Source organism: Esox lucius, chromosome 6, assembly GCF_011004845.1.
Source record: "Esox lucius isolate fEsoLuc1 chromosome 6, fEsoLuc1.pri, whole genome shotgun sequence".
NCBI classification, from domain to species: domain Eukaryota; kingdom Metazoa; phylum Chordata; class Actinopteri; order Esociformes; family Esocidae; genus Esox; species Esox lucius.
This window is the reverse complement of record NC_047574.1, coordinates 14579735-14606838: the sequence shown is the minus strand read 5'-3', so window position 1 is coordinate 14606838 and position 27104 is coordinate 14579735. Positions and strand designations below refer to the sequence as shown.

The window sequence follows — 27104 nt, the reverse complement described above, 5'->3', positions numbered from 1 at the left end:
CCCAGAGGTCCAAATTAAGACAGAAGAGTCATTACGTTAGGCCTACAGTGGCCCTCGTGGGACTGTCACAGAGAGGCAGTGAAGTAACTGTGCTGTCCTCAATTCCCAAAGCCTGGCGAATAGACGCTTGTTAAAAGCTACAGCAGGAGAGAGTTCAGCTGATCAATAAAAGAGAGAGATGGAGAGAGAAGGGGTTTAGCGGATTACCAGGGGGATGGTGTGTTAGTTAACTAGTGATTGTAAATGGTGAGACGGCACGTGTCCAAGAACAAGAAAAAGCACCAAAAGAAGTGAGTGAAAATAAGGTAAAGAAAGACTGAAAGAATGTGTGAAAGCGCTTCTCGACAGGAAAAAGCGTGTGTGTGCGGTTTCCTCATTCGCATATTCATGAGGAAACCGACTGACCTCAGCAACGCATTAGAAGAGAACGATGTCCACCTACACTGTATGCTAGGACTCCTCAACCAAGTGTTAGACCTTCCGACAGCTTTTAAGTGCACTCCGTTTAAACCAATACGTTTTCCACTGATTCCTCTCAGTTTATATAAAAGTATGTGAATTAATTTGTAAGTGCCATCAACTGAGGATTTCCAAACCCATGTATACCACAGCTACATGTTATTCAGAATTTTTAAAAAAAGACACATAATGTAGATCATTTTATCAACTGAGAACCTTTTGGGCAGTGTAAAGCTGTCCTTAAAAAAATGCTTTTTTTAGCATGTTTGAGAGATTTCTAGGTAAGGGAGATATGTTTCACCCATAACTGTCCAAAAGGAGAATGGGAATGTGCTTTGCGCGCTAAAGGATTCTCTATATGACACTATATGGTATATTGAAGGGTGACCGAAATCTGAAAATAAATGTAATCATGTTGTGTTGCATTGAGCAAAGTTGTCAAAGTTGGATCTTCTGAACTCAGTTGGAGTAACTTTCTTCTCCAGATATCCTGGTAAAATGCGTACGGATTGAAAAATGTATTTGCTGATTGTGTCACAGACTACAACCCATCTAAATAGCAAGAAGGCAAATAAGTATGTTCATTATATTGTTTTGTGTCTTGCTTATTGCTAAACAAACTTTCCCTGTGGGAATTACCTTACGGTTTATTTTGGACAGGTTTAGAAGCTAAAAATTGAGATCTCTCGCTAGCAATTTCTACTGTGAAACGTATACCGCTATTAGACGTGGCTACTGTTGTGAACAGTGATGTCCTTCATAGAACTAATGGCCATATCGAGTGGAAAGTCAAGAAAGCATGTCGCTTGTCAAAATGAAATTATCATTGGAAAAAGTTATTTCTACCAGTAAAAGTATATTAATGTAATTTCTTGTCAGTAACTGGAGTGTTTGAGACCTTTTTTCTAGCTACATTTAATTTGTGCATTGGGGTAATGTACATCTAATCTAGGCAAACTAAACAGTGAAGGAGCACCCTTTTTTGCACTTTTTTGTAATTAGTACAGCCAAGCACAGAACAACACACAAGAAATTATTTAAATATAACTGTTTTCCTATTTCTCCCTTTTTATTGGGCCATTTTGTTCCAGGACGGTATCTACATTTGTTATAAATGTTGGACCTTGTAGTATTTCATGAACCAGCATATACCGCTGATTCTGTCATACATTTATCTGTACTCACTGCTTCTACCTCCTAATGTGATAGCAGCATCATTGATAACTCATTAGAACCTGTGGCTTGCTAACAGCCACCATAACAGGTTTCTGCATGCCCGTGTCCCTGGGAAATTCTATAACTGCAGGGGGACAGGTTAAAAACAGGCCCACATGGGTCGGGAGTACAAGGAAGACTACTACCCATCAGCCACAGCTGCAGAGTCACCCAGACAAACTATCTTCATGGACAGAACAGTCTGCAGCAGTGCACGTTAATGCCGCGACCAATCTAAGAATAATATGCTTTTTATTGATTGCGGTAAAGAGACAAAGAGTGGAAATCGTTGAGTGGAATAAAAGAGGGCTTTAAAATTCATACGTAACTATATTGCGTCCGGTTGATATGCTAATGACCATGAGTCACTTCTACTCTCAATCAGCAGCTATGAACTAACAGTCCTGGTATTATGACATCTTTCAGTTTCCCGTATCTGTATACAGGCACTTAACCTGTCCTCTCCATTTACATCCACAGGAAAGAGGATCTTCTCCTGATAAGAACATCATCAGATACAGATTCTGCCATGGTGTACGTATGCTGTTTCAGTTTCCCTTTTATCCAATAAAGGACACTTTGTCACTTCCATCATCGGGAGGCGAGTGGCTGTTGAAGTACACTGCACAGCGACTGTCTTCAATTACATTATGAAAGGCATTCTATTTAATGATGACCACTGAGAGGTAAAATAAGTGACTCTGTTTTGGGAGTAAATCTAATCACGGAGCAATTGTTTGCTCAGACTCAGGGTAACAACATGGCTGCCTCACTAAAACCCATTTAATCAGCTGAACTAGGCCTGACTAGGCTGGAGTCAGTGGGAAGATCAATAAGAGGGCAGAATTCATGTAGCCTTTATTTCAGTGGGGTGGCAGGGTGGTGAGATAGATAATGGATAGGGCCAGGACTTCAAACACACAACCTTCATTAAACAGACACAATGAAGGCCATCTGAAGGTGCTGGGGCGAGATTGACAAAATGTGCCATACATGGTCTGTTATCATTTTACCACCTCGGGCACACATTTGCTAGGTTTAGTGAAATAATCCTGTCGAGATATAGTGTAACTCCAAAATTATTTTGCAATTTAAAGTTGGAGCAAGTTCTAATGAGTGGTACTGGGAAACGTTTCTTCTGTCAAAATGGTTAAACCAGAAAAGAAACAGTAGTAGATGCAGTAAAATACTCAAATGATATAAGACTGATGACATGAATCTTTATGACAGGAAATGGTATATAGACAGAAGGACAAACGGAAAGAGCGATCAGGGGAGGCAGACAGGGCAGGGTGGTATGTCCCATCATAATTTGTGGCAAATAATCTCAGACTGCCTTGACCAGTCGAGTCACCATCGCCTGACTCTACAAAGCGGGGAGAGAGAAACTGAAAATACATTTCTGTAACGTATAATGTCATGGTAAATATATATATAGTGTGGAAGAAGGTGCAAGGTCACCGTGACAGATTCCATCAAAATCTGTTCCACCAGGACAGACAATCAGCGGTGCTCACTCTACCCTCCGACATGCCCTCCAAGCAGGGGTGATGTCATACGGCTACAGGGGGCATACTCACACTAATGGGGGGGGGGGGGGGGGGGTGAAAGAGGAGGCCGGGGGGACAGAAGGGAGTGGGTGGGGGAGTGGACCCGTCATCTGGTGTTCTCTTTCCTCCCTAAGAGCAATGGGCCAAAATACTTCCCATTACAGCTCAACTGAAATAGAGTGCTAATGTAGCCCTTTGTAGCCACGGCAATTTGTCCTCATGGCTATATGCTAATTTGAATTTAAATAAAACAATTTCTTATGTGAGGGGAGGTGAAGGAGGACTTGAGTCTGGCATGCAAACATTAATGTGAAAAACATACATATTTAGAAATTGAGAAATATGTAAAGAATGCATAGAATTGCCTCAGTAAATGAATACACCAAAAATGCTAGGCTTAAAAACAGCCAATTATATTGTAGTTACTCAGACCTGGCTATTTAGTGGACAGTACACATCCTAGGACATTTTGATGCAGCAAGTTGGATTGCTTGAATAAACCAACAGATTGGGTTGCACGGATTACCCAAACATAGGTTACGTAAAAAATCACTTGTTTTTTCAACCAACATCTGGGTCTTTTTAATATAATCCATAAGATGTTTTCAGGGGAAATTTTTCAGGCCTTCAGATCATATCATATTAGCTAGCCATGAGAGTAAATGCCATTGCTGTTCATAATGTTATGTTTGCACACTTGAAATTTACAATAAAGCATTGTATGCATCTCTCCTCACATTTGTGTCGTAGAATAGATGTGTTTCATCTAGGATTTAATGTACTTTATTATAAATCTTTAGGATAAAAAAGTTTCACCTTATAAAATGCCACATTTTAGGATATTGAGGCATAAGCAAAATCAGAAGAAATAAAAATGAAATGCTTCGCTGAGAGTTCAACTCATATCTATTGGCAGAATAGCTGATCCGATTGGTACAAGACAGTAAGTGGATAGAAATGGCACTGCCTGCATAAATATGGCAACTTGAAAAAAATCCAAATAAATAGGAACTTTACTGGAAAACAACAAATTACAAATTACCTTTCAGGATTCAAATACGTTTTCCAAAATACTATCTTGAAAAGTAAAGTTAAAGCAATATTGACAGTAAATATAGCCTAGCAATTTTATTAGACAAGACAAGAACATTCCCAGATATCTTATTGTCAACAATTCCATATCATTCGTATTGTTGGTGATTTATAAGGCCAAAATCAATTGTTTGAGTAGCACAACCAGCATACTAAAATGATTGTGGTTGAAAAAAATGTAGAGTTAAAAAAACTAAAATCAATAACTATACAAGTAAAAAAAACTACTTATTGGACAGTATACAGTCTGCTGTACTGTAGACGAGACCTAGTGACATCATACAAGATTTCCTTGTCTATCTGCTGTAGCAACATAATAAATTATCTTTCAATTTCTGTCAAACGCTTTTCATTCCACCTACAGTGGGGAGAACAAGTAATATGATACACTCTAATTTGTATCATAGGTACACTTCTACTGTGAGAGATGGAATCTAAAACAAAAATCCAGAAAATCACATTGTAAGATTTTTAAATAATTAATTTGCATTTTATTGCATGACATTAGTATTTGATTACCTACCAACCAGTAAGAATTCCGGCTCTCACAGACCTGTTAGTTTTTCTTTAAGAAGCCCTCCTGTTCTCCACTCATTACCTGTATTAACTGTACCTGTTTGAACTCGTTACCTGTATAAAAGACACCTGTCCACACACTCAATCAAACAGACTCCAATCTCGACAATGGCCAAGACCAGAGAGCTGTGTAAGGACATCAGGGATAAAATTGTAGACCTGCACAAGGCTGGGATTGGCTACAGGACAATAGGCATGCAGCTTGGTGAGAAGGCTGTTGGCGCAATTATTCGAAAATGCAAGAAGTTCAAGATGATGGTCAATCTCCCTCGGTCTGGAGCTCCATGCAAGATCTCACCTAGTGGGGCATCAATGATCATGAGAAAGGTGAGGGATCAGCCCAGAAGTACACGGCAGGACCTGGTCAATGACCTGAAGAGAGCTGGGACCACAGTCTCAAAGAAAAGCATTAGTAAACACTACGGCGTCATGGATTAAAATCCTGCAACGCACCCAAGGTCTCCCTGCTCATTTCAGCGCATGTCCAGGCCCGTCTGAAGTTTGCCAATGACCATCTGGATGATCCAGAGGAGGAATGGGAGAAGGTCATGTGGTTTGATTAAACAAAAATAGAGCTTTTTGGTCTTAACTCCACTCGCCTTGTTTGGAGGAAGAAGGATGAGTACAACCCCAAGAACACCATCCCAACCGTGAAGCATGGAGGTGGAAACATCATTCTTTGGGGATGCTTTTTTGCAAAGGGGACAGGACGACTGCACCGTATTGAGGGGAGGATGGATGGGGCCATGTATCGCGAGATCTTGGCCAACAACCTCCTTCCCTCAGTAAGAGCATTGAAGATGGGTCGTGGCTGGGTCTTCCAGCATGACAACAACCCGAAACACACAGCCAGGGCAACTAAGTAGTGGCTCTGTAAGAAGAATCTCAAGGTACTGGAGTGGTCTAGCCAGTCTCCAGACCTGAACCCAATAGAAAATCTTTGGAGGGAGCTGAAAGTCCGTATTGCCCAGCGACAGCCCCGAAACCTGAAGGATCTGGAGAAGGTCTGTATGGAGGAGTCGGCCAAAATCCCTGCTGCAGTGTGTACAAACCTGGTCAAGAACTGCAGGAAACATATGATCTCTATAATTGCAAACAAAGGTTTCTGTACCAAATATTAAGTTCTGCTTTTCTGATCAAATACTTATGTCATGCAATAAAATCCAAATGAATTACTTAAAAATGTGATTTTCTGGATTTTTGTTTTAGATAAAAAATTACAGACTTCTACATGCTTTGTAAGTGGTAAAACCTGCGAAATCGGCAGTGTATCAAATACTTGTTCTCCCCACTGTATATAAGAGTTTCATGTATTGCATTGCACTTGTTTGCTGTGTTTCACCTAGGTAAAACGTTCAGAAAAAAGACAAGGGTCAGAAAAGCTCTGTAACAGTTTGAGCCATCTGAAAAAAAGAACAAACTTCGGTCGTCACTGTTCTTGGTTGTGACCTTTACATAGAAATGAGGTCAGGGTTACATAGAAATGAGGTCAGGGTTACATAGAAATTAGTTCAGATTCATCAATGGTGATTTCATGAAAAAGGTTTTAAAAACACAACCTAACAGTTAAAACAAGCTCATTCATAAACATTTGTTGATTTTAATTTTGCTTCATGACCCCTACATTGTCTACCGATCAAAGTACAAGCTGAGTAACATCGCTGTAAAATATGTAACAAATGAACATGGAAATGCATTGCTTATCTACATGACAACAGTTTGTCATGCAACAGTTTTTTACATGACAGTTAACAGTTAAGGTCCACTTCACTGAAACCTCAATTATTTGTATTGTAGATTTGGACATCTACATAGGTGAATAATGATCACTACTATCTCCATTTTAAAATAATTTGATGTTAACTTATTGCAAATCCAAATTTAAGGGAAAAAGAAAAGTCATTCTTTCTGTCAAAGTCTTTAATGTAAAATATTGTTAGAAATTCATTATCTTTGATATTAGGTAGACCTCATGGACCGAATATTGAGCCAAATCTTGTGATCATCTGATCAACTGACGTGCCCTTATATATGGGCAGAAAATAAACTCAAAATGGAAGGTTAACTCTGGTTAGGGAATTGAAAATAAAAATAAAGATGGAGAGGCCAGGTAAAAGCCTTCCAGATTGCAAATGAAAAAGACGCAGAGGAATAATGAATACTTGTCATAGCCCTGGGGCAGATTTTTCTGAAGTTTTCAACCTGGATTTTGTATATTAGAAAGGAATAAATGCATACAAAACAGAAAGAAATGTATTAGATTCCCCATCCAGGGCAATGATTATTCTGTTATATTCATTCTATTTCAATGCTATTGAACAGGCATAATCCCGGACCGGCAAATGCGTATTATCCCCAGCCTACAGAATCTCTGCCAGATATCTGACATCTAGTCTGATCTGCAAATCCCAGAATAAAGCTGAATCTGGAAATCTCATTTAAGATGTATTCTGATAGAGAACGTCAGCCAAAAGTACATATTGGTGGTTCCCCAAGAAAGGGTCAGAAGTACATTTGACAGAAAATGTATCACACATTATCTGGACAGTCAAAATGATCATCTGTAAATGTGCGTCAGATATTCATACCGTACAATTAACAAACTACCAAAAACAAAGCAAATGCTTGCTAAGGTTATGATTAGGGTTAAGTTTGGAAAGTGTCAGTGTAGGGGTTAGGGAAAGGGTGAAGTTCATAGATGTGGTTTAAGGGGTTAGCATTAGTGTTAGTAGATATTAAATTAATATATCACTGACAGATGTTAATCTGTATAAATGCTTTACAGATTGACAGTCCAAATACAGTGTTACCAGAAATTGTTTACACTTCACATCCTAAAACAAAATATACCCAAAAAGTGTGTAGTTCATTATTGAAACTGGCCAGTAAGTATCCTCTGGACAATTCCTCATCATTAACGTGTCTGTATCGGAAGCCACCAAGGTCAAGAGAGCGGCCGGGCCTGGTTTCATGTTACTGACGACAGGGTCTCAGACTGAGATTACTCTATATATGGCTGTGGGATGGGGCTCATAATGATAATTAACATCTCACATTACTATCTCCACTATATGGAGCTCTGAGAAAATGGCATTAATGGGAAATACATATGAGCCCCAATCGATAAACGGATGGACTGAACCTAGACAATCAGCAATCAAGTGCTACATTAATATCAAAATTGTACCAGAGCAATTGGCCATATTTCCGAAATAAATAAATAGATGAATGCCATAATTCATGTTTATTTATTTATTTGTAATTATATTTTAATTATATATGTATTTACATGTACATTATATATGCAACTATTTGAATATATCAATATCAAATTGTATATTTAATAATATATGTGCTGTTTGTCAGCAAAAGTAAAAGCAATAGGGGCTTGGAACTTTTAGTTGGAATAAGCCTGAACTAACAATGCAGTTCAGATGTAATCTGTCAATCAAGAAGCACAGAAGCGAGATGCAGTAGTGCCATGTCCACTATATTGCCACTAACTGGACTACTTTGAAAATGATCCAACGGGAGAAAATATACTGAGTGGCAGGTTTTTGGGATGCTTTTAAAGAGTACATCGCCTCATGGCCGCTACGGCTTGGCTTTTTAAAATGCACTTTTCATTCAGTATGAAATACATCCATGCACGCTGTTAAAAACGTGCACTAGTGCAGTCACGCAGGCTGGACACAACGCACACAGCTCAAGGCTCTCCACTTTCCTCTGGTTTGATGTGACTTAGCATTCATTATAACCCATTACTCTTGGCAGTGCCAGGCTAAACCTCTTCAGCCTATTGCTCTGACATGCTGTATTGCAAAGAAACACAGTCATTTTTCAGTCTGATCAACTAACTATTGGCTACTACAGCAGAGGGACCAATCTAGTCCAGTGAAGAAAGTGTTCATCTGTATTAATAGTCCATTTTTCGTGAGAACACACGGGTGGGATCAAATGTGTTCTTTAAACTAGGGTTGACTAGTCAACCTAGGCCTTTCCAAAGGTTTTTGCGGCAGCCCTGTGAGATGATAAAACAGATGTTGAGTATGTTGACTCTGCCTGCAACCCACAGTACTGATTTGTTGCCTTTGCAACTTGTGTTGAACGACCTAAACAGGTGTCTTGTGCTTCCCATACAAACAAAAAGTATTATTATGGTACTTCCTCATGGTTATGCATAAACCTGATCAACGATTTCCCCCAGTGTATAAGGTCTTGGAGAGAGGGAGGTAGCCTAACTGATGTGACGATGGTTTTGAATGACTGCTCATACACGCTCAGTGGAAATGACTGATGAGATACAGTCCCACGTGTAGGTTGCTCTGTTCTACAAGTCAGGAACTTCAAGTGATGCTGAGGACAGCGATAATCCAATAATAATCATTTTTGTGTCCCTGAAAAAAAGGCTCATCCGCGACGTCGTCATCATCCAAATTTGTTCACATTTTTAATTATATATTTATATATATTATTAGTTCAGAATACGGCACATTTAGACTTACATGGTCCTACACCTTAATTATAATTATTTTCAATGTTTTTGTTCAAGGCTATTAGAAGCCCTTTACGGCGTGTCAATTAACCAACAATACATTTCACAGTCAATCCATTCCATCAGATTTCAGCCCATTTTATCATAACACTCCATGTGACAGTCATCTTAAAATATCACCACTAAAGTCGACTTCAATTTTATGGACCATAAGATTAAACTATGAATATTTTGTACGGCTGTCTCAGTTTTAAGGCAATTCTAAATAATTGATGGCGACACTGCAAAACTCACGGATCATTAAATATTATATTTTTGCCAAACACTTTTCATAATAGTTTATTCTCAATGTCCTATCAAGACTTAATGCCTTAAAGAGACAGCCCAGGATTTCAGGAGATATTTAACATGTTTATGTTAAATAGACACCATTGCCCAAATTATAAAATCCAAAGAAAACATTGTATTATATTTTGGATACTTTAGAGGTGGTGATTGTTCAAAAGCACATAATGATCTATTTAATACTGCTGATCAAATAATTCCTATACTCACAACTGACTCTTTGTAATTATATGCATTTATTTGGTATAGGACAATAATTGTCTTCCTAGGAAGTAGAACATGCTATCTATCACAAGATCAATTAGCATTTATCTCTTCATTTACAAAAACAACTTACAAATTAATAATACAAGCTAATTATGGCAGAAGTGTGTACTCTGTGTTGCTTTAGCATTGCTATAGAAACAGAGGGGTTCTGAGAGTCCTGCTGTTTCTGCAATGCCTTCAGTTGTTCACATTGAGTTTCAATTAAATTATGTTTAATCACATTAAAAACAATCACTTATGGCCATGGAACCCTTTTTCAAGACAGAGAAACAACTATGTATGAACAAAAAATTGCATTCCAAATTATTTCCAGTCAATAACCCCCTTGACAGCCCATTCAATTTAATAAATAGTCTTAATGAGGATTCGTTTGTGGTTTATGCCTTCACTGTGGACAGAGCCTTACCTGGATCTTGATTGGCCAGGAGAAGTTGCTGACATAGACATAGAACGTGATGTTGGAGTTGACACGGAAATTGAACTTTTCACAGGAGAAGCTGTCTCTGTGTTCCTGGATATTGGTCTTGGACACAATGGCAACCTCCTCGCCGGAGATGGTGCCAGCTATAGGGGTTAGAGGGGGATAATGGTGTTATTCATCAAGAGGGGATACGAGAAGATTGGTCAAAGTAAAACACAAAGAAGTGCCAGGGACCATTGTTTCGAGCCTTCTTATGTTCTGTCTTCTCCAGAACTGTATCCAATTAAATTTCTGCCCAAATAAAGCTTGAAAATATGCAAGCAGATTGGACTTTTCTTTGAGCAAGGACATGCATTTATATTTTAATTGGTCCAAATTGAAGACATTATTGAGGATACTGCATTAATGGGGAAGACTATAGGACAGCCATAAAAAAAAGATTACCACAACCGTTTTATCAGTGCCATAAGACAGACTCACTGTAATTGTTCGGCCTATAAATTCAAGCTCTGAAGTTTCCATGGAAATGAAGTAAAAAATGAAAAATAAAACATTTTCACACTTTATCTTAATTGAAATCACCCAAAAGAAAACAAAATTCTCCAATGCCATAATTCAAATAGTCCCACTAAACATTGTCCAGAGGGGTGTTCCAGAAGATAAATTCTTGCCTAATGAAGGACACTGACCAGATTGTACAAATATTCCCTCTGGGTAAGATGACAAATAGAGAGTAGGACTTCATACAGATATTTTATGAGATTGTTTTAATATCCCAGGTGAACAGTACAGTGGTTGTTCTATAATGGATTCTATACTCTGTACAGGGATGTAAGATCTTAATTCGAGCCAGTTTGCTACAGCAGGAAAATAATCCTGCAGGAACAGGGCAGGAAGTGTTATGTGAATTACAATGAATGTAAAACTTAATCAAACAAAAACCTGCCAGTGTAACGTGGTCATGCAGAATCAAATCAGATAGAAGACCACAAAAGATGATCTGCTAAGACAAGTTACCTGTCGATCCAATTGACCAGGTGATGTTGAGGTTGAAGTTATTAGATGCATTGATGGACATGTCCAGGTTCTTGTTGCTCTGTAAAATATGACCACAGAAGGAGGCAAAAAAATGGATTCCAAAGCAACAAATATTTTTACCACATCCCAAAAAAATTTACCACACATGAGTGCCTTGATCTTTGTTAAACCTTGGCTCCAGGAAATATTTTTTGGCATTGTCTTCCATGTAGCATCATTGTCTTTTTCTTCTATAGCATTTCAACCCAAAATCAAAGAGCACCTCGTGGATTTACTATAAACCAAACAAATCACTCCTCATCTGTCTCAACATTATGATGACTTGAAATAATGCCAACGTGGATTCTCTGTTTAACATCAAAATATGTGCATGAGAAAATAAATGTCCACAAAACATGGCAGAAAGGCACCATGAGACCATTTGGCCCTGGAGGACTGAGAGTCCTGTGTGATGAATCACTCACCTGCTCAGGAGTTGCCATGAAGTTGATGGCTGTGTAGTGGTGGTCATCCTCCTGGAGGAGGCTGAAGGTGAACTGGTAGTCAATCAGTAGGTTGTCTACACAGACACAGACACAAACAAACGGATCAGGGACTAGGGTGGGGGGGGACACAGTCCGAGGAAGTAAGTCCAGCCGAAGAACCCCATGGACTCAATAAAGCAGCATCAGTAAGCACAAGCTGAACAACAAAACAAGACAAGAGGAACATCCATATGACATTGGTGTACGGGTAACAGAAAGGATTCAGTGGGATTCAATGCAGCTCTATTTTTAAACGTCTGTCCTATTCAATGACAAGGGCCTGATTGTCTGAGCCACAAGGGCTGTGTTTCTGGGATTAGGAAAACATTTAACATCTGGACCGCGGCAGGAATCTAGACCGGTCACCTTGTCTGCATCCATACAGAAGGCAGAAGCACTTAAATCTGAGGGCACTGTCTGGGAAAAGCCATGTGGGAGATATCTCGGCAGGACTTTTCATTATCAACCCCTCCATATCACGGTTACTAACTCTTTAAGAGGAGTACTGTTTCAAGCAGGGAAAACGGAAATCGGCTATTTAGGGGTTAAAGGACCACAACGTTTTTCGCCTTTTGATCAAGCTTAGCAGACCAGACATGCACTGTCTGCACAATCAAAGATGAAACCTGATCAGTTCATTGCCATAGAGCCTTGAAATCAGAGTTGTGCATCCTAGTTAAAAGCATGCGCTATACACACAGTGGCCATCACAAGGAAACCCCAATCACAAAAAAGTTAGTCAATATCAGCTAAATGCGAATGACACTGAAGTTCACACTGTGTCATTCGCGCCCACATTTTATGGCTTCTATGAACTACTGGCTATCAGCCAATAGCCTTGTTGACAACCAACCTCTAGGACGCATGATAAACTCCATTGCCGAAATTAGTTAAAAAGGGGTGGAGATCCATTTTAAATCATTGCATAAAACCAATGCAAAATCGTCAAATTGGGTGGAGCTAATCAGGCAGCATCAATCAAACATAATCAAACATGTCAAACCAGATGCCTTGCTAGAGAGGAGCTTAACCCACAGCACATAATCAGTTTGTATTCACTTGAATGAAAGGTGCATTGTACTTAATGACCAGTTCAGAAATGGCAGGGGAGGAGGGTTTGGTAATGCTGTCAGCATTGGACAGAGTCATTCATTGCATCAAGCTACACCTCGCCACACCAATCAAACAATGCTGACCAAATGTCAATGTCTGTTCAATAAGGTTTTGCACAAACGTAGTTCAGTGCAAATCATTCCTGGACGCACCAAATGTTCCAGGCGACAGAATACCCATCAGGCATGTAGGGGAGGGTTGTTGAAATGTTGACTAACATCCAATACACATGTAGCCACTGGAGTTACAGCCTGTCATTCTGTCCGTTTAGTCTAAAACAAATGTCTCTGAAACTCAAAAGGAGGTGTTCAAACATGCAAATGGAGGTGTTCAAACACTCAAAAGGAGGTGTTCAAACAATGATTCTGCAGGCATGGCAGCACAAGACTATAATCAGCCATAAAATACTTGTTTGTCTTTGTTGTAACATAACAACAGAAAAAAGTAATTCTGGCTAGCAGAGAGGACTTAATTTAATTTCCTTTCAACTCAAATATCAAGCCTTAGCAAGACAAAAGGAAATTATGTTTGACAAATCATGGCATATTGTTCAGCCGCCACGCCGAGTTAAAGGAATTAGCAGATATCAGATCAAAGCCAATGTGTCTCCCCTCCGCTTCGGGCAAATGTCAGTATTTGTTATTTATACCATAAGAGTCTTCAGTAAACTTCAGCCAGTTTCACATACTCGGTAAAGGGGAGAGTGTAGTATGGAAAGCCATTTAGGTCTTTGAGTATCAAGAAAAATACATGTGAAATAAAACTATTTGATGTCTTAAATAACCCTTTTTTACATAGTGGAAACACAATCACTTGCAATGCATATGTCACAGTGGTTCATTGGTAAGTACGCTGATGTGTAGTTACAGTTCTATTTCACACACATGACACTGCAACAGGGAAGGACACCTCACGGAGCGCCTTCATACAGTGCTTAGAAGCATTTAAAGAAACCAGTTTAGAAATCTGTAATGTAAAATGAAACCAAGCATCGGAATATGCATATATACCATATCAAGCTAGTGTTTAGGTTTTTCCATGATCAGGAAAACATTTTGCTCTTCAAACAGGATGTTGCTTTAACAATTCAGGCAAAACCTTGTCAGCAGAGTTTCCAGAATAAAATCCTACCCACCTTATTGGCTTTAATCATCTTTCAAGAAATGGGTGGTTACTTGATCCCATAGTTACAATTGGATAAAGTGAGGCTGTGACTTTAACATCTTTAGTTTGTTTCTCATAATTTTCTGTCGCTTGCTGCTAACCAATCTTTGACTTTTGGTACTGTATATATATTGACCATGCTGTGAATTATTTGCAAACTTTATACATAGCATGGTCAACTTAGTAGCAATCAGGCTTGTTATGAATGACATGAGAAGACAGTTAGAAAGTGAGTGTGTGTGTGTCAGTGAGCCAGCGAGCATGCATGGCTGGGTGTTTGTGTGTCTGTTTGTTTTACAGAAGAAGAGTGTGAGTTCACAGCGAAGTGAAGTGGGAGACTTGTGAAGTCTCACAATAATTTTCAACATGTTTTAATATGTTACATTTCATGCCTGATAAAGTTTTAGCCACTGTAGTGCAAAAGCTCAGTGTGTAAATTAAAACACCTATCAGAGAAATAATTTCTCCTCTAATCTAAATTACATGCATGAGAACATGTTCATTTGGGAAATATTTTATCGTTCAAAGATAAATAAAGGCAGTAAAATCATAAATGAGTCATGGTATTATGATAATGTTTAACTTTATTCAGAATCTAATGAAAGAGCAAAATATCACACGTAAAGCAATTTAGAAGTCTGCCTCCAAGTTGAAACAAGCATGAACCTTATTCAACAACCATTACACAGGATCCACATGGATATATAATTTAATGCCTGTTAGGGTTCATTACCTTGCATTCGAAACACTCTATTCAAAGATAAAGAACAGAATGTACATAACGATAGTATGGAACAAAGTGAAAAACACAAAAAGACACTCCGGTACGGCTTAGCTTGCAGAGCATGCCACTTGCATTGGTTCAGTTTTCAGTGCCACCCATTCAAAATTCAGTCAGTTTGGATCATAGTGCCCGCAAAATGGCTCGGTTATTATTACATAAGGTCAGTGACAATGAAATTTACAGAAAGGACATAATTAACACCACACAAAACACTAAATCAGAGGTTCTCGATTACCTGTAATGAATCTACAAAAAAGTGGCAATATGTGCTTAATGGCATTATTCAGCTTGACTGATTGTACAACTCAAGTGCCTGACCCAACTGCCAGCTGATACTCTTCAGACATCTATCATTAGCTTGATTCAGTTGTGTGCTCAGTACTCCTATAAGGACTAGATTCACCTTTCCTCAGCTATTGGCCATTTGCAAAGTCCGAATAAAAGCAGGGTTGATACTTTTGTTTCTATTCCTATTTAGTACCATTAGGTTTTATGCTTTTAGTCATTTTTTTATTTTTTTATTTTTTTGCTTTGACACAGCACTGATCTACTGTTAGTTAAAATCCACCCTCATCCATCCATAAACCTTCCTCAACATTCCAGAGATGTGTTCTCACTTCGCTGTTGCTCATCTGTCCTCCACCACTCATTACGCTAGCTAGCCAATGTCAACGACTGCCTTACTAATCCAATGAAACATTGCAAATCCAAACCGGAATCCATTTTCGGTGACTTCCTTTATTTGGGTCGGATTGCACTCTCACTTGAAACAAACTGTGCCAGCGTGGTCAAGAAAACCAGGTGCGGTTATTTGGTCTGCAGCCAGGTGCAATTTGTGCATCTTCTCCTCTCCAAACAGGCGGTCTAGGGTTTGATTCAACAAGCGACCTTACATTAATTATTTCTGACAACACCAAGACACTGAAACCATAGTCTACGCCGTCAATCTACAATTATCCCATTGGGACAATCAACACAGAGAAGCTTCCGTGCTTGGGTCTGGGGAGAGTCTCACTCAGCATAGCTATGTGACGCTGCTTAGCGGTCTGTGCCGAGTCACTCTGAGAGTGACTGTCAGATAGTGTTTAATGGAGAACGCCTGATCCTCTCGTGATAGGGGCTCGGGGATAGTGGCTGGTAATGGCGGGTGGTTTGGCTGGTGGGACACACTCGGTGGCTCATTGTCATTAGGCCTTCTAGCTGACACTGATCCACTGTGAGGGCAACTCATTAACCACACTGGCCTGGTCAGACGCTGATGAGCAGCATTCTCATTAGCAGCGGCATGATCGCATTCCAGTGGGAATGTGAAGTCTTGTGAGTTGAACCACAGCCTCCACAGTGCTGGTCCTCCAACTGACCTAGACCAGCTTCCAGTGCCGACCTGCCATTGTGGGCAGGCCTCAGGGTGCCATGCCCACACTACCATACCTCCTTGCCCAACCATAGGAAATGAAGCACAAGGCTGAATGGCATGTCACTTTTGTGTCCTATAGGCAGAATTGTTTTGAGTGGCCTTTTCTAATCATTTAAAGGACCATAATGGAATGGAAACATGTAGTCTTTATTGTATTGGTATGACACTGCTTTCAGGAAACAAATACAAAGTGGTGGCATTCTGTTCAAAAGAGCCATACAGTATGTGTTCTGGCCAAAAGTGTCCAAGTAGGCTGCTAATTTCCTACAGTTATTTGGAAATTCACGAAGTAAACCAAGGGTTCCGTTTATGCAGCCAGTTCCTCATCTACTTTTCCAAACTGGTGTGGCGCAGGGTGCTGTCAAAAGTGTATTTTATTTTTACCCAGCCTTCGCTTTCAAGACATGCAGATGAAATACCAAAATCAAATGTGAACCAACTCTATTAAGTTAGGGATTGGTCAAAACACGCACGAAACATTCAGCTTGCTGTTGCTAGTCAAGCTGACTTGGAGATCTTGGAGGAATGTTGACTGGGAGTCATACCAAATGATCTGTCAAGAATGAATCCAAAGGTAACACAGGAAAAGAAAACTGTTCTTAGTAAATATATTAGAATCATCCCTCCACGTTCATATGGAAGTGTATTCGGCACTCAACACCCAATCTAGATGTCCTACGGTGCAAATATGTCCAGTTCATTTACCATGGGAGATATCTCGCTAAATGGCACCACTCCTAACTAGTTCTAACAACGACTTTGGCTCAGCATGACCCAGGTTAGGGGAGGGTAAATCTGACAGGTTATTGGCTTATCATGTTCTAGCGACTGTTTGTGACAGTCCAGGCACATGAGAGTGGAGTCGAAAGCTGAACAGTGTTTCCTCCCAAAAATGTGTTAATGTGACTTCCTGCTTAAGAGTACAGATGTGATATGAAGCAGTACAGGTAAGCAGAACATCTTTCAAAAAACGAATGACCTGAACTTGGCTTCTCCCATGCCTGTTGGGGAGTTAAAAATAGATGTGCAACAGATATTAAGTAGTAAAGTAATAAATACTAGAACATTTTCAATAGACTATTAAAAAGGCGATATGAGCAGCTTTAAGGGGATACGTTAGTTAAAGGAGAAGTTTAGCCTTCATCACACTACTTAAAATAACTCAATCTCTAACCTTTAAACAGCTGAATTTTATGGCCAGGATTTTGGCTGGTGCATTCATTAGGGTGGATAGTATTGTTAACTCTAACCTGCTGAGACTGTGTAGTCAAGAAAAAGTAAGTCGAAGTAATAATTACAGTAGTAATAGTAGAAGTAGTACTGTAGTAGTAATAGTTGTAGTAGTGGTAGTAGTAGTAGTAGTAGCAGGAGTAGTACTGTAGTAGTAGTAGAAGTTGTAGTAGTAGTAGTAGTAGTTATAGTAGTGGTAGTAGTATTTGTAGTAGTAGTAGAAGTGGAAATAACCTGATTAATTAAATGTAATAGCTCTACAGTTCTGCATTGTCACAACTGACATTAATGGGGGTTTAATAATCAGCATGTAATGAGCCTGTAAAGTAAACATCAATCTCCTCAAAGTGATGATGTCACACTCAGTTCCCCTAGGGTGGTGTGTGCGACACTTTAGTCTCCCTGATTCACTAGGCATAATTGGTCCAATTAGTTTCAATAACCTAGACATCCACATCCCAGTTTACACATCCAGCTAACCCTAAAACAAATCCCAGAAAAATGGCATGACTCATTTTAGGTGGTCTTTATCAAAACAGCATGACTAAAAACGTTCAAACCTGATTGGTTATGACATGCTTGGTATTTATTTAAGTAGCAATAAAGTGGGGCTTAACCTTTGGTCCTGGGGTTATATAAGCCTTTTACTGTGTTTTTGTGCTCTTGAAAGATGGAAAGCGCTATCCATCATCACACATGGCTATCCTTTAAGTCTTGGAGGAGAACGACAGCTTTGCTGATGACCTTGGCTCTTATGGAGATTTTAAATGCCACGCAGGATAAAAATCAGTCACACTTTCTCAAACACAGCTCTTATTTGTACTCCTACATGTCCACTGCGATATTTGCCTGGCATGCTAATACATTATTTACAGCCCCTGTCCTGTTTGATAGAACAGCGTATGACAAAGGAACACAGGAAACAAATGTCTTTCTAATGTGGAGTATTTGTGTACTCATTTTGCTGTTTTCAAACAGACCTGGCAGATAGGGAGCAAATGGACAAGCTAATAATGACTTTGAACCCTCCCAACCGACACAGGGAAATGGTCAGGAAATGGCATGTCCCTTGGGGGGACACCATCCTTAGCCAAACAGCGCTACGCAGATAGCCAGCTCTCAGTGACCATAGTGATGGCAGTGATCTTTGTATCGTCCACTGCCTCCTGGCAGCTGTAGTTACAGTGTGGTTGCACAGTACAGCAAGGGTGCCATCTAGTGCCACCTTCACTCAGACATGATGCCAGTCAACTGAACAGGCACGGTCTCTCGTGAATAAGACAAGACAGTGTGTGCCACCATGGCTAACGCTGGCACACATAGCTGAAGCCAGTTAGAATCTGACAATGTACCAACTATTGAAACAGAATGTTAGTTACATACAATTCTCACTGACCAAGGAGGCTTGCATGAATAACCCAACATGTTGGGCTGTCTGGATTACCTAAACACAGATTATTTTAACCAACAAGTTTGTTTCCTATAAGTTGATTTGACCCAGCATCTGGGTCTTTTTAATAAAAATGTATAAGGTTAATGTCGGAGGCCATGGCCTATTAGTGGTGTGGCCTTTAGATTGATCCAATTGGTCTCCCATGGGTAATGTAAGGTCTGTTCATTTTAAGTGTGTTCACTATAAATGTAAATTTTCTTTGAATAATTTGGCACATTTTATAACTTAATGTAAAATGTATGACACTGTTAACATATCACAACATTGACATGCAGTTGAGATATATATAATTTAAATGTTTGAGCACTATGTTATAATGTTGGAATATGTATATGTTATAACATTGGAAGGTGCAAATAATCTAGAGTTGCTCATACACTTCTGTAAGCCTTGTTAAAGCTAAACATGTGTCATGGTTCAGCCTTAGCATTTGCTAACAATACAATAACATAGATTAATCTTTTTTTTTTTACTTTCACGGATGGTTTGAGAGGTATGCCACAACCAAACTATATGTCTAGTTTTCTGCTCATAGCTCAGATCTCAATAACAAAGCAGCAAAAACCCACCGCTTCTTATAAATAACCTAGCTGTAAAAAAAATTTAAAACAAAATTCAATATTAGAAAATGAAATGGGTCATCCAAACAACCAAGCATTAGAGTATACAACCCAGCTCAACAGTAACATCCAAAGAGCAAAAAAAAACAAAAACATCCCTCTGATTTATTTTAACTTTGAAAACTGAAAATTTGCTCAAAACGAGTCAAATCAATTTCAGGCCAGCGGTCTGACATTAACATCTGGACACAGAAGCCCCTCTAAACCCTGTTACCATCCATCTCCAGCTACAAATTTGTCAGATCGAGTTTAGAGACAAAAAAATCTGCAGTCAATTGCAGCCATATGCTTGGCACAGAGTAAACGCTTCCATCTGCAGAGCCAAATCTCACCGCGAGGCAAAGGTCACAAAGATGTGCAGATGTGTGGGACACCAAAACTGATGCTGCGACTGATAAGGTGTGTGTGTGGGTGTCAGAAATGAGCATGGCAACATCTGGAGAACAAGGAGAAATGGAGACTCAGGTGTGGCTGCAGCGATGGGATACTTACAGTAGCACGTTCCTCTGAGGGGGTTGCCAAGGTAACGGTTCTCAGAGTCACAACTGCAACAATAGGACAGAAAAAGAAGGGAGAAACAGAAGGGGAACACAAGACAGAAACAATTTAGACAACAACATATCTGTCACCTCGCTGAGCACGTCCAGTCATATCACAGGCTCTTAATAATATCATCATGTCCTCCCCTGACAGCCCTGTCTGACGACACCTCTGTGGCGGTCAGCGGCAGGAGCCACGTGTCTCTCTGTGCTCTCAACAGCAGGGGAGTGAGTTGGCTGCAAACAGCCCAGCTAAAGAACGACCTGAACACTACTGAAAAATGTGAAGGACAGCTTGGACCTCTGCTTGACAATGATACCACCAGAATAACTCGTTTCCGACAACCCCAGTCAGGTTTGTGGCAGACTAGAGCTTCACAAACCCTTTCATTTATATTTATTTATATGATTATAATATTTATTTTGTCATCTGGTTTTCCTAGTTTCCGTGTCCAGGGATCGGGTTGTCTAGGCCCCCGCCTTTGACTGCCGCCCGATCCTCTCTGCACCGACCCGTTATGGTCCCTCCTGTGGGTGGTGAGCCCACGGGAAGGAGGCCCCACATCGCTCGTTTGGGCTGAGCCCGGCCGGGCCCCATGGGGAAAGGCCCGGCCACCTTGGACAGAATTTCTAGGCGCAGCCAGGGGCCGGAGGGTGTCAGGTTTGGGGACCACATGATTTCATCTTTGCTCTTTGCGCATTATGTTGTCGTGTTGGCCCCTTCAAACCAGGACCTTCAGCATGCACTGGGACGGTTTGCAGCCGAGTGTGAAGCAGTGGGGATGAGAATCAGTACCTCCAAATCCGAGGCCATGGTCCTCAGTCGGAAAAGGGTGGCTTGCCCACTTCAGGTTGGTGGAGAGTGCCTGCCTCAAGTGGAGGAGTTTAAGTATCTAGGGGTCTTGTTCACGAGTGAGGGAAGGATGGAACGGGAGATTGACAGACGGATCGGTGCAGCTTCTGCAGTAATACGGTCAATGTATCAGTCTGTCGTGGTGAAGAAAGAGCTGAGCCGCAAGGCGAAGCTCTCGATTTACCGGTCAATCTACGTTCCTACTCTCACCTATGGTCATGAGCTTTGGGTCATGACCGAAAGGACAAGATCCCGGATACAGGCGGCCGAAATGAGCTTTCTCCGCAGGGTGGCTGGGCGATCCCTAAGAGATAGGGTGAGAAGCTCGGTCACCCGGGAGAAGCTCGGAGTAGAGCCGCTGCTCCTCCACATCAAGAGGGGTCAGCTGAGGTGGCTTGGGCATCTGTTTCGGATTGCCTCCGGAACGCCTTCCTGGGAAGGTGTTCCGGTCCTGTCCCACTGGGAGGAGACCCCGGGAAGACCTAGGACACGCTGGAGGGACTATGTCTCCCGGCTGGCCTGGGAACGCCTCGGTGTCCCCCCGGAAGAGCTGGAGGAAGTGTCTGGGGAGAGGGAAGTCTGGGCATCTCTGCTTAGACTGCTGCCCCCGCGACCCGGCCCCGGATGAAGCGGAAGAAGATGGATGGATGGATGGATGGATCTGGTTGTCCTGCCCTCCAAATCACAGGATTCAAGGCCACTGAAGCACTCATGAGCCCCTCACAAACCCCTTATTTTACCACGTTTTCAGTTACCCAGGCAGCCTTAAACAGCAGGTGCTCAAAAACCAGAAGAATTGAAATCATACTGGTGCATGTGGGCAGTACCATGCGTAATAAGGTGGTAGATGGCATTTGATCATCTGGTTTGGTTTACAAGGCAGGGGTCATTACTGCAATCCAAACACCCAGGTTTATTGCCATTATCCAACTTCTACAAAATCCAGGGAGAGACCTTGGAAAGGGCAGCTGGGCGGTAAACCAGCACATTTTTAAATACGTACTCCACTACTCTGACAAGCCTGTGTAAAAACATATTAGAAATTGTCAAATCTACCCCTTGATTCAATGAATGGATGGAAAAGGTAATAGCTTTGGTTTTCAAGGCTGGTCAGGCAGTTGTAAATGGCAAATAAGGTAGGCAAGGGTAACAGTCCTGTGTCTACGACAAAACAGATCTAACTTTCATTCAGCTAACCCGGTATTAGGGTCATAAAGTACCGGTAATGGATTTTCAAAGCCAAGGACAATGCATTATTCCTGTATTGTTTTTCATAGAGGGCATTGTGAAAAACAAACCTACAAAACAAACCATGAGGACTATTGAAAAATACAGAACTCAGCAGTGTGGTCTGGTTTGTAAGCCTTCCTCCCTCTGTTTTGAAAGCCTTGTGAGTTTACAACAGATTGCATTCCCATTCCACAAAAGCAAGGCTAAGACAAAATCTTGTCCCAAAGAATTATCAGCGTCCTCGGTTAATCTTAAGAGCATGACAGCAGTGTTAAGGCGCACCAAGAGTACTTTGGAAGGGGCCCCCAGCCCCGCTCTCCATCTCCCCCGGAGAATAGCAACCCTTTAACACTTAACACTCAGCTCGAGGCCGGCTGGTTAAGCAGCTTACGTTGTCTTAATGGTGCCAGCATGGTGGACCACGACTGGCCTTCTCTCTCCTGTCTGTCTGGCTGCCTCTCACTCTCCCAGACTGGGATGACAGTAAATCAGTTATTAGGCTGCCACAGTCCATGCAATTCCCCAGACAACAGAACACACACACACACACACACACACACAGAAGACACAAACACAGGTGTGCATGATTCTCTGGGGGCCCTCAGCACAGTATTCTCTGGGAGCCGTGACAGAGGGCGGACATTTGGAGATTAAAAGTTGCTATGGGCGCACGGTGTTGGCCAATGGTCTGTGCGCGTGCGTGTTATAAAAGAAGCATTGGAAATCTCTCTCTGTCACTCACTCAAAGGCAAAACCATCTCCATTATGCTTTGACCTCACTGGGCCAAATTGTGCCAGGCAGGATGGTGACAGCAGAGCTAAAATAAACCTCTAAAACTTAAGTCAGTTTACTTTTCTCTAAGGGGCATAGAGTATAGGTGTCAGAGGAAGATGGAAAACCAGGTAATGCTGATAAGTCAGTCTGTTTGTCTCTTTCTATGTCTGTCTGTCTGAGAGAAAGAAGTCTTTAACATTAGTATATATAACATACTAAATCTATAATGATCCTTTTATTGCACTCAGTATTTTTCTTACATCAGTCTCAACAGGTTTCGGTCAGTTCACTCAATCAAATCTTATAACAATGGATTAAACATGTTCTGGGCATTCCAAACACTGAGAAAGGGATGCTGTTGGTTAGCCTAAATATAAGGGAAAGTAAGCCACCGCGCATTTTGACTGGTTCAACCTGGCCTCCTGCTCGCTATGTTACAGCACAACAGAACACTGATTTAGTCATTTTAGGTTCTCTACTTCTCCCCTGAAGAGCAACAACTAAGGTCCATCTCTGTCCATTTATTTTCTTTACATGGACAAAAACTAAAGAGATTTTAATAGTGTTTTCTGAAATCTGACATGGCTGCTGTTTTTCTGCCTTTTACTTAGTGTTTTCTTCCTGACAGCAACGCTTGGATGCAGCCTGCTCCCCACATGGAGGCAATTTCAACAGCCACTTAACTTGACATTTATTTGCTCAGTGCAAATTCCCCTTGTATACCACTTAAGGCTCACATCTCTTTCCATAACATGTTGCTTTGCCTCACTGGTATACAGGCACACAGACTGACGCTGACACGAATGCATGGGCATGTTCGCAAACACACACACACTGTAAAGTGAAAGAAGTAGCACACCAGAGATTAAATAGCGTCAGCCGTGTTACAGGAATTCAGATTTGCATTGGAATTGGATGATGTTCTTTCTTGGCTCAATTTGGGTATGTGGGCTGGATACCCAGGCGTTCCCTAAACTAACAAACCTGCAGTAGCTCTGACCACTTCTCACAAACCTTTGTGGGATATACAATACTCACAAAAGTACACCCCTCACATTTTTGTAAATATTTCATTATATCTTTTCATGTGACACATACCTCCCTAAGTGAAAATGTCCAAATTGGGCCCAAAGTGTCAATATCTTGTGTGGCCACCATCATTTTCCAGCACAGAGCTGGTGGATGTTAGAGACCTTGCGCTCCTACACTCATGCAGCCTCAGAACATGACACTCCCACCACCATGATCTTGGTTTCATCAGACCACAGGACCTGGTTCCAGTAATCCATGTCCTTAGCCTGCTTGTTTTCAGCAAACTGTTTGCAGGCTTTCTTGTGCATCATCTGTAGAAGACTCTTCCTTCTGGGATGACAGCCATGCAGACCAATTTGATGCAGTGTGCGGTGTATGGTCTGAGCACTGACAGGCTGACCCCTCACCTCTTCAACCTCTGCAGCACTCATACGTCTATTTCCCAAAGACAACCTCTGGATATGACGCTGAGCACATGCACTCAACTTCTTTGGTCGACCATGGCAAGGCCTGTTCTGAGGCCTGTCCTGTTAAACCGCTGTATGGTCTTGACCACTGTGCTGCAGCTCAGTTTCAGGGTCTTGGCAATCTTCCTATAGCCTAGGCCATCTTTATGTGGAGCAACAATTATTTTTTTCAGATCCTCAGAGAGTTATTTGCCATGAGGTGCCATGTTGAACTTTCAGTGACCAGTATGAGGCACTGTGAGAGCGATAACACCAAATTTAACACACCTGCTCCCCATTCACACCTGAGACCTTGTAACACTAACGAGTCACATGACACCGGGGAGGGAAAATGCTAACTGTATACACAAAAAACTATAAAATGAATGGTGGGATTTATACGCGAGGCGGAATATGAACAGGGAATTATGGTAACGTTTTGGAACCTTTTTGTATACAACATTGAATTAAGCAATTGTACACCACAGTGGCACACTAACCTGTACAGCATGAGAGTGCTATTGCCTTGTAAGTTACATTTTTACATTAAAGTCACAGATGCTCTTATTCAGAGAGACTGAATGTAGTGAGTGCATACATTTTACTACACTGTCCCCCCTGTGGGACTGAAACCACAGCAAACTGAGCTACATAGGACCCATGTCTAAAAAGTTATTTATCACAACAAGGTCAACAGGTTACAACCATTATATTAAATCAGTGAGTGAAATGTTTTCAGCTAACATTGTTCTGATACATGTATTTATACTACTTCCTACAAGGATAAATAGCCTGACCCAAATCTAGTGCTGCTACCCAAGCCTCAATATGCACTGTTATCATTCAAACCGACTGGTTGTCCATTCAATTTCTTTTAGTTGCTATTGGCATTGGGCAGGCAGCCAGTCACTGTTGACAATGATAGCCCTGTCCGTGGTCACCAATCTGGTTCATCAAGCAAACTGATTCGCACAATTTGACATATGAGGGAATTATTATAATCATAACAATGATTTATTTATTTATTTGATTTAGTCACCCACTAGACACTGCTAAGCAAGCTCTTTCTCATTGTCTTTCTGGCCAATGTTGTGAAGCCAACTTCACAGCTAATACAATAACTTTAAAACTAAAACTGAAGCAAGACGGACAGTAATCCAGTTGTCTTTTATTATGTTCTCTTTGTACTTTGTCTATTTATAAACAGTATTCTGATGCACGATTTTAGCAATATCAGAAAAGGTTTCTGTCTTGTCCTGACACATTCATGGGGCCAGTACCACAGAGATTGATGGTTACATTTTTTACAATGATTTAAACATTGTAGACAGCAATAGTTACCCCAAACCAATTGCTAAGCTGGCAGCAAGGTAAAACAACTTATTTTAACTACTTTTTGCAGTAGGCGAGGAAGTTCATTTATTTTCCAAATTCTAAGATGATTGTACAGTGATTTCTCAAGGCAGTACATAAGTATTAACTGTGGTAAATTACTTTTTTTTTGTTTGGATTAGAATACGTTTCAGGCAGTCATAATAATAATTTTTAATCAACATGTTCAAAATTAAATAGTTTTACAACAAAATATGACTGATATAAGCCATTGATTTTAGCTTTATATTTATTTGTTCAGATTTTCTGAGGTGCTATGCATCAGAAAGATTTTTGTCATATTAGTTTTATGACAGCTCTAAGTGCCTTATTCAGACTAATGTAAATTACTTGTTTACAGTAAATTCATGACTCCACAAGCAATATGTTATCGATTTAATGTGCTCTTGATGAAGCCATGCAAAGAGCGAATGTTGTTGTTTTTGACCTGCACATTTCAAAATGACACTCGTAAAACTTGGTAAATGGTAAATGTGGACGGTCACTGTTGTCACTCGTGTTGACATTTGTCATCAACTTGAGAAAATAATTTCCCTCATCCCCCCTCGCCTATATTTCATTAGTCGTCTTTCACTCAAAATCTTGAAGTGTTGTGAGTGGGAGCAGTTTACCGCATTGATTTAATTTGTTCCTTTCAATGCCAGTGCGATTCGTTGATTTGTCACGTACTCTTGCCATCAAATGCATCTCTGTCAAAACTCTGTTTTTCAGAGAGCTTTCTCAAAATTGCTGTGTGTAATGGAAGGCATTTGTTTGCCATTTTGATTATGAACGAGCGATTTCCCCTGGTCTGGCGGTAAGGGCCCCCGTCCCTGTGCTTCAGCAGGTGTGTACACTCAGGCTGCAATAAAGGAACCATTAGCAAGAACAGGGCGCCTCCAAGAATGTTTTTGTCTGTGTGGGTGTTTGTGTGTTTTTGTATATGTGTGTCCCCGTTGGAAAGTGTGTTGAAGGCATGTCCGTCAAGGTGTGATGTTAAATGAGAATAAGAAAGGCCAGGATTGGTTGTGTTGCTCATTCTCTCCAACACTGACTCATTGCCTTTGTCTGCTTAGATCTGCAGTGTGGAAATCA

At 40.8% G+C, this 27104-nt stretch overlaps 1 protein-coding gene across 2 annotated transcripts in view; it reads right to left on the bottom strand.

Annotated features, from left to right (window-relative positions):
- atrnl1a (attractin-like 1a) overlaps positions 1 to 27104 on the bottom strand; it is a 247344-nt gene that overhangs the window by 107259 nt on the left and 112981 nt on the right. For both annotated transcript variants that reach the window (XR_004575815.1, XM_010869853.3), the window contains exons 22-25: positions 20256 to 20308; positions 11923 to 12017; positions 11438 to 11516; positions 10406 to 10563 (exon numbers count right to left, since the gene is read on the bottom strand). Coding sequence is in view for 1 of the 2 variants with exons in the window: in XM_010869853.3 (XP_010868155.1) it covers positions 10406 to 10563; positions 11438 to 11516; positions 11923 to 12017; positions 20256 to 20308 (385 nt within the window). In the remaining variant the exon portion in view is untranslated. The remainder of the gene's footprint in view (positions 1 to 10405; positions 10564 to 11437; positions 11517 to 11922; positions 12018 to 20255; positions 20309 to 27104) is intronic.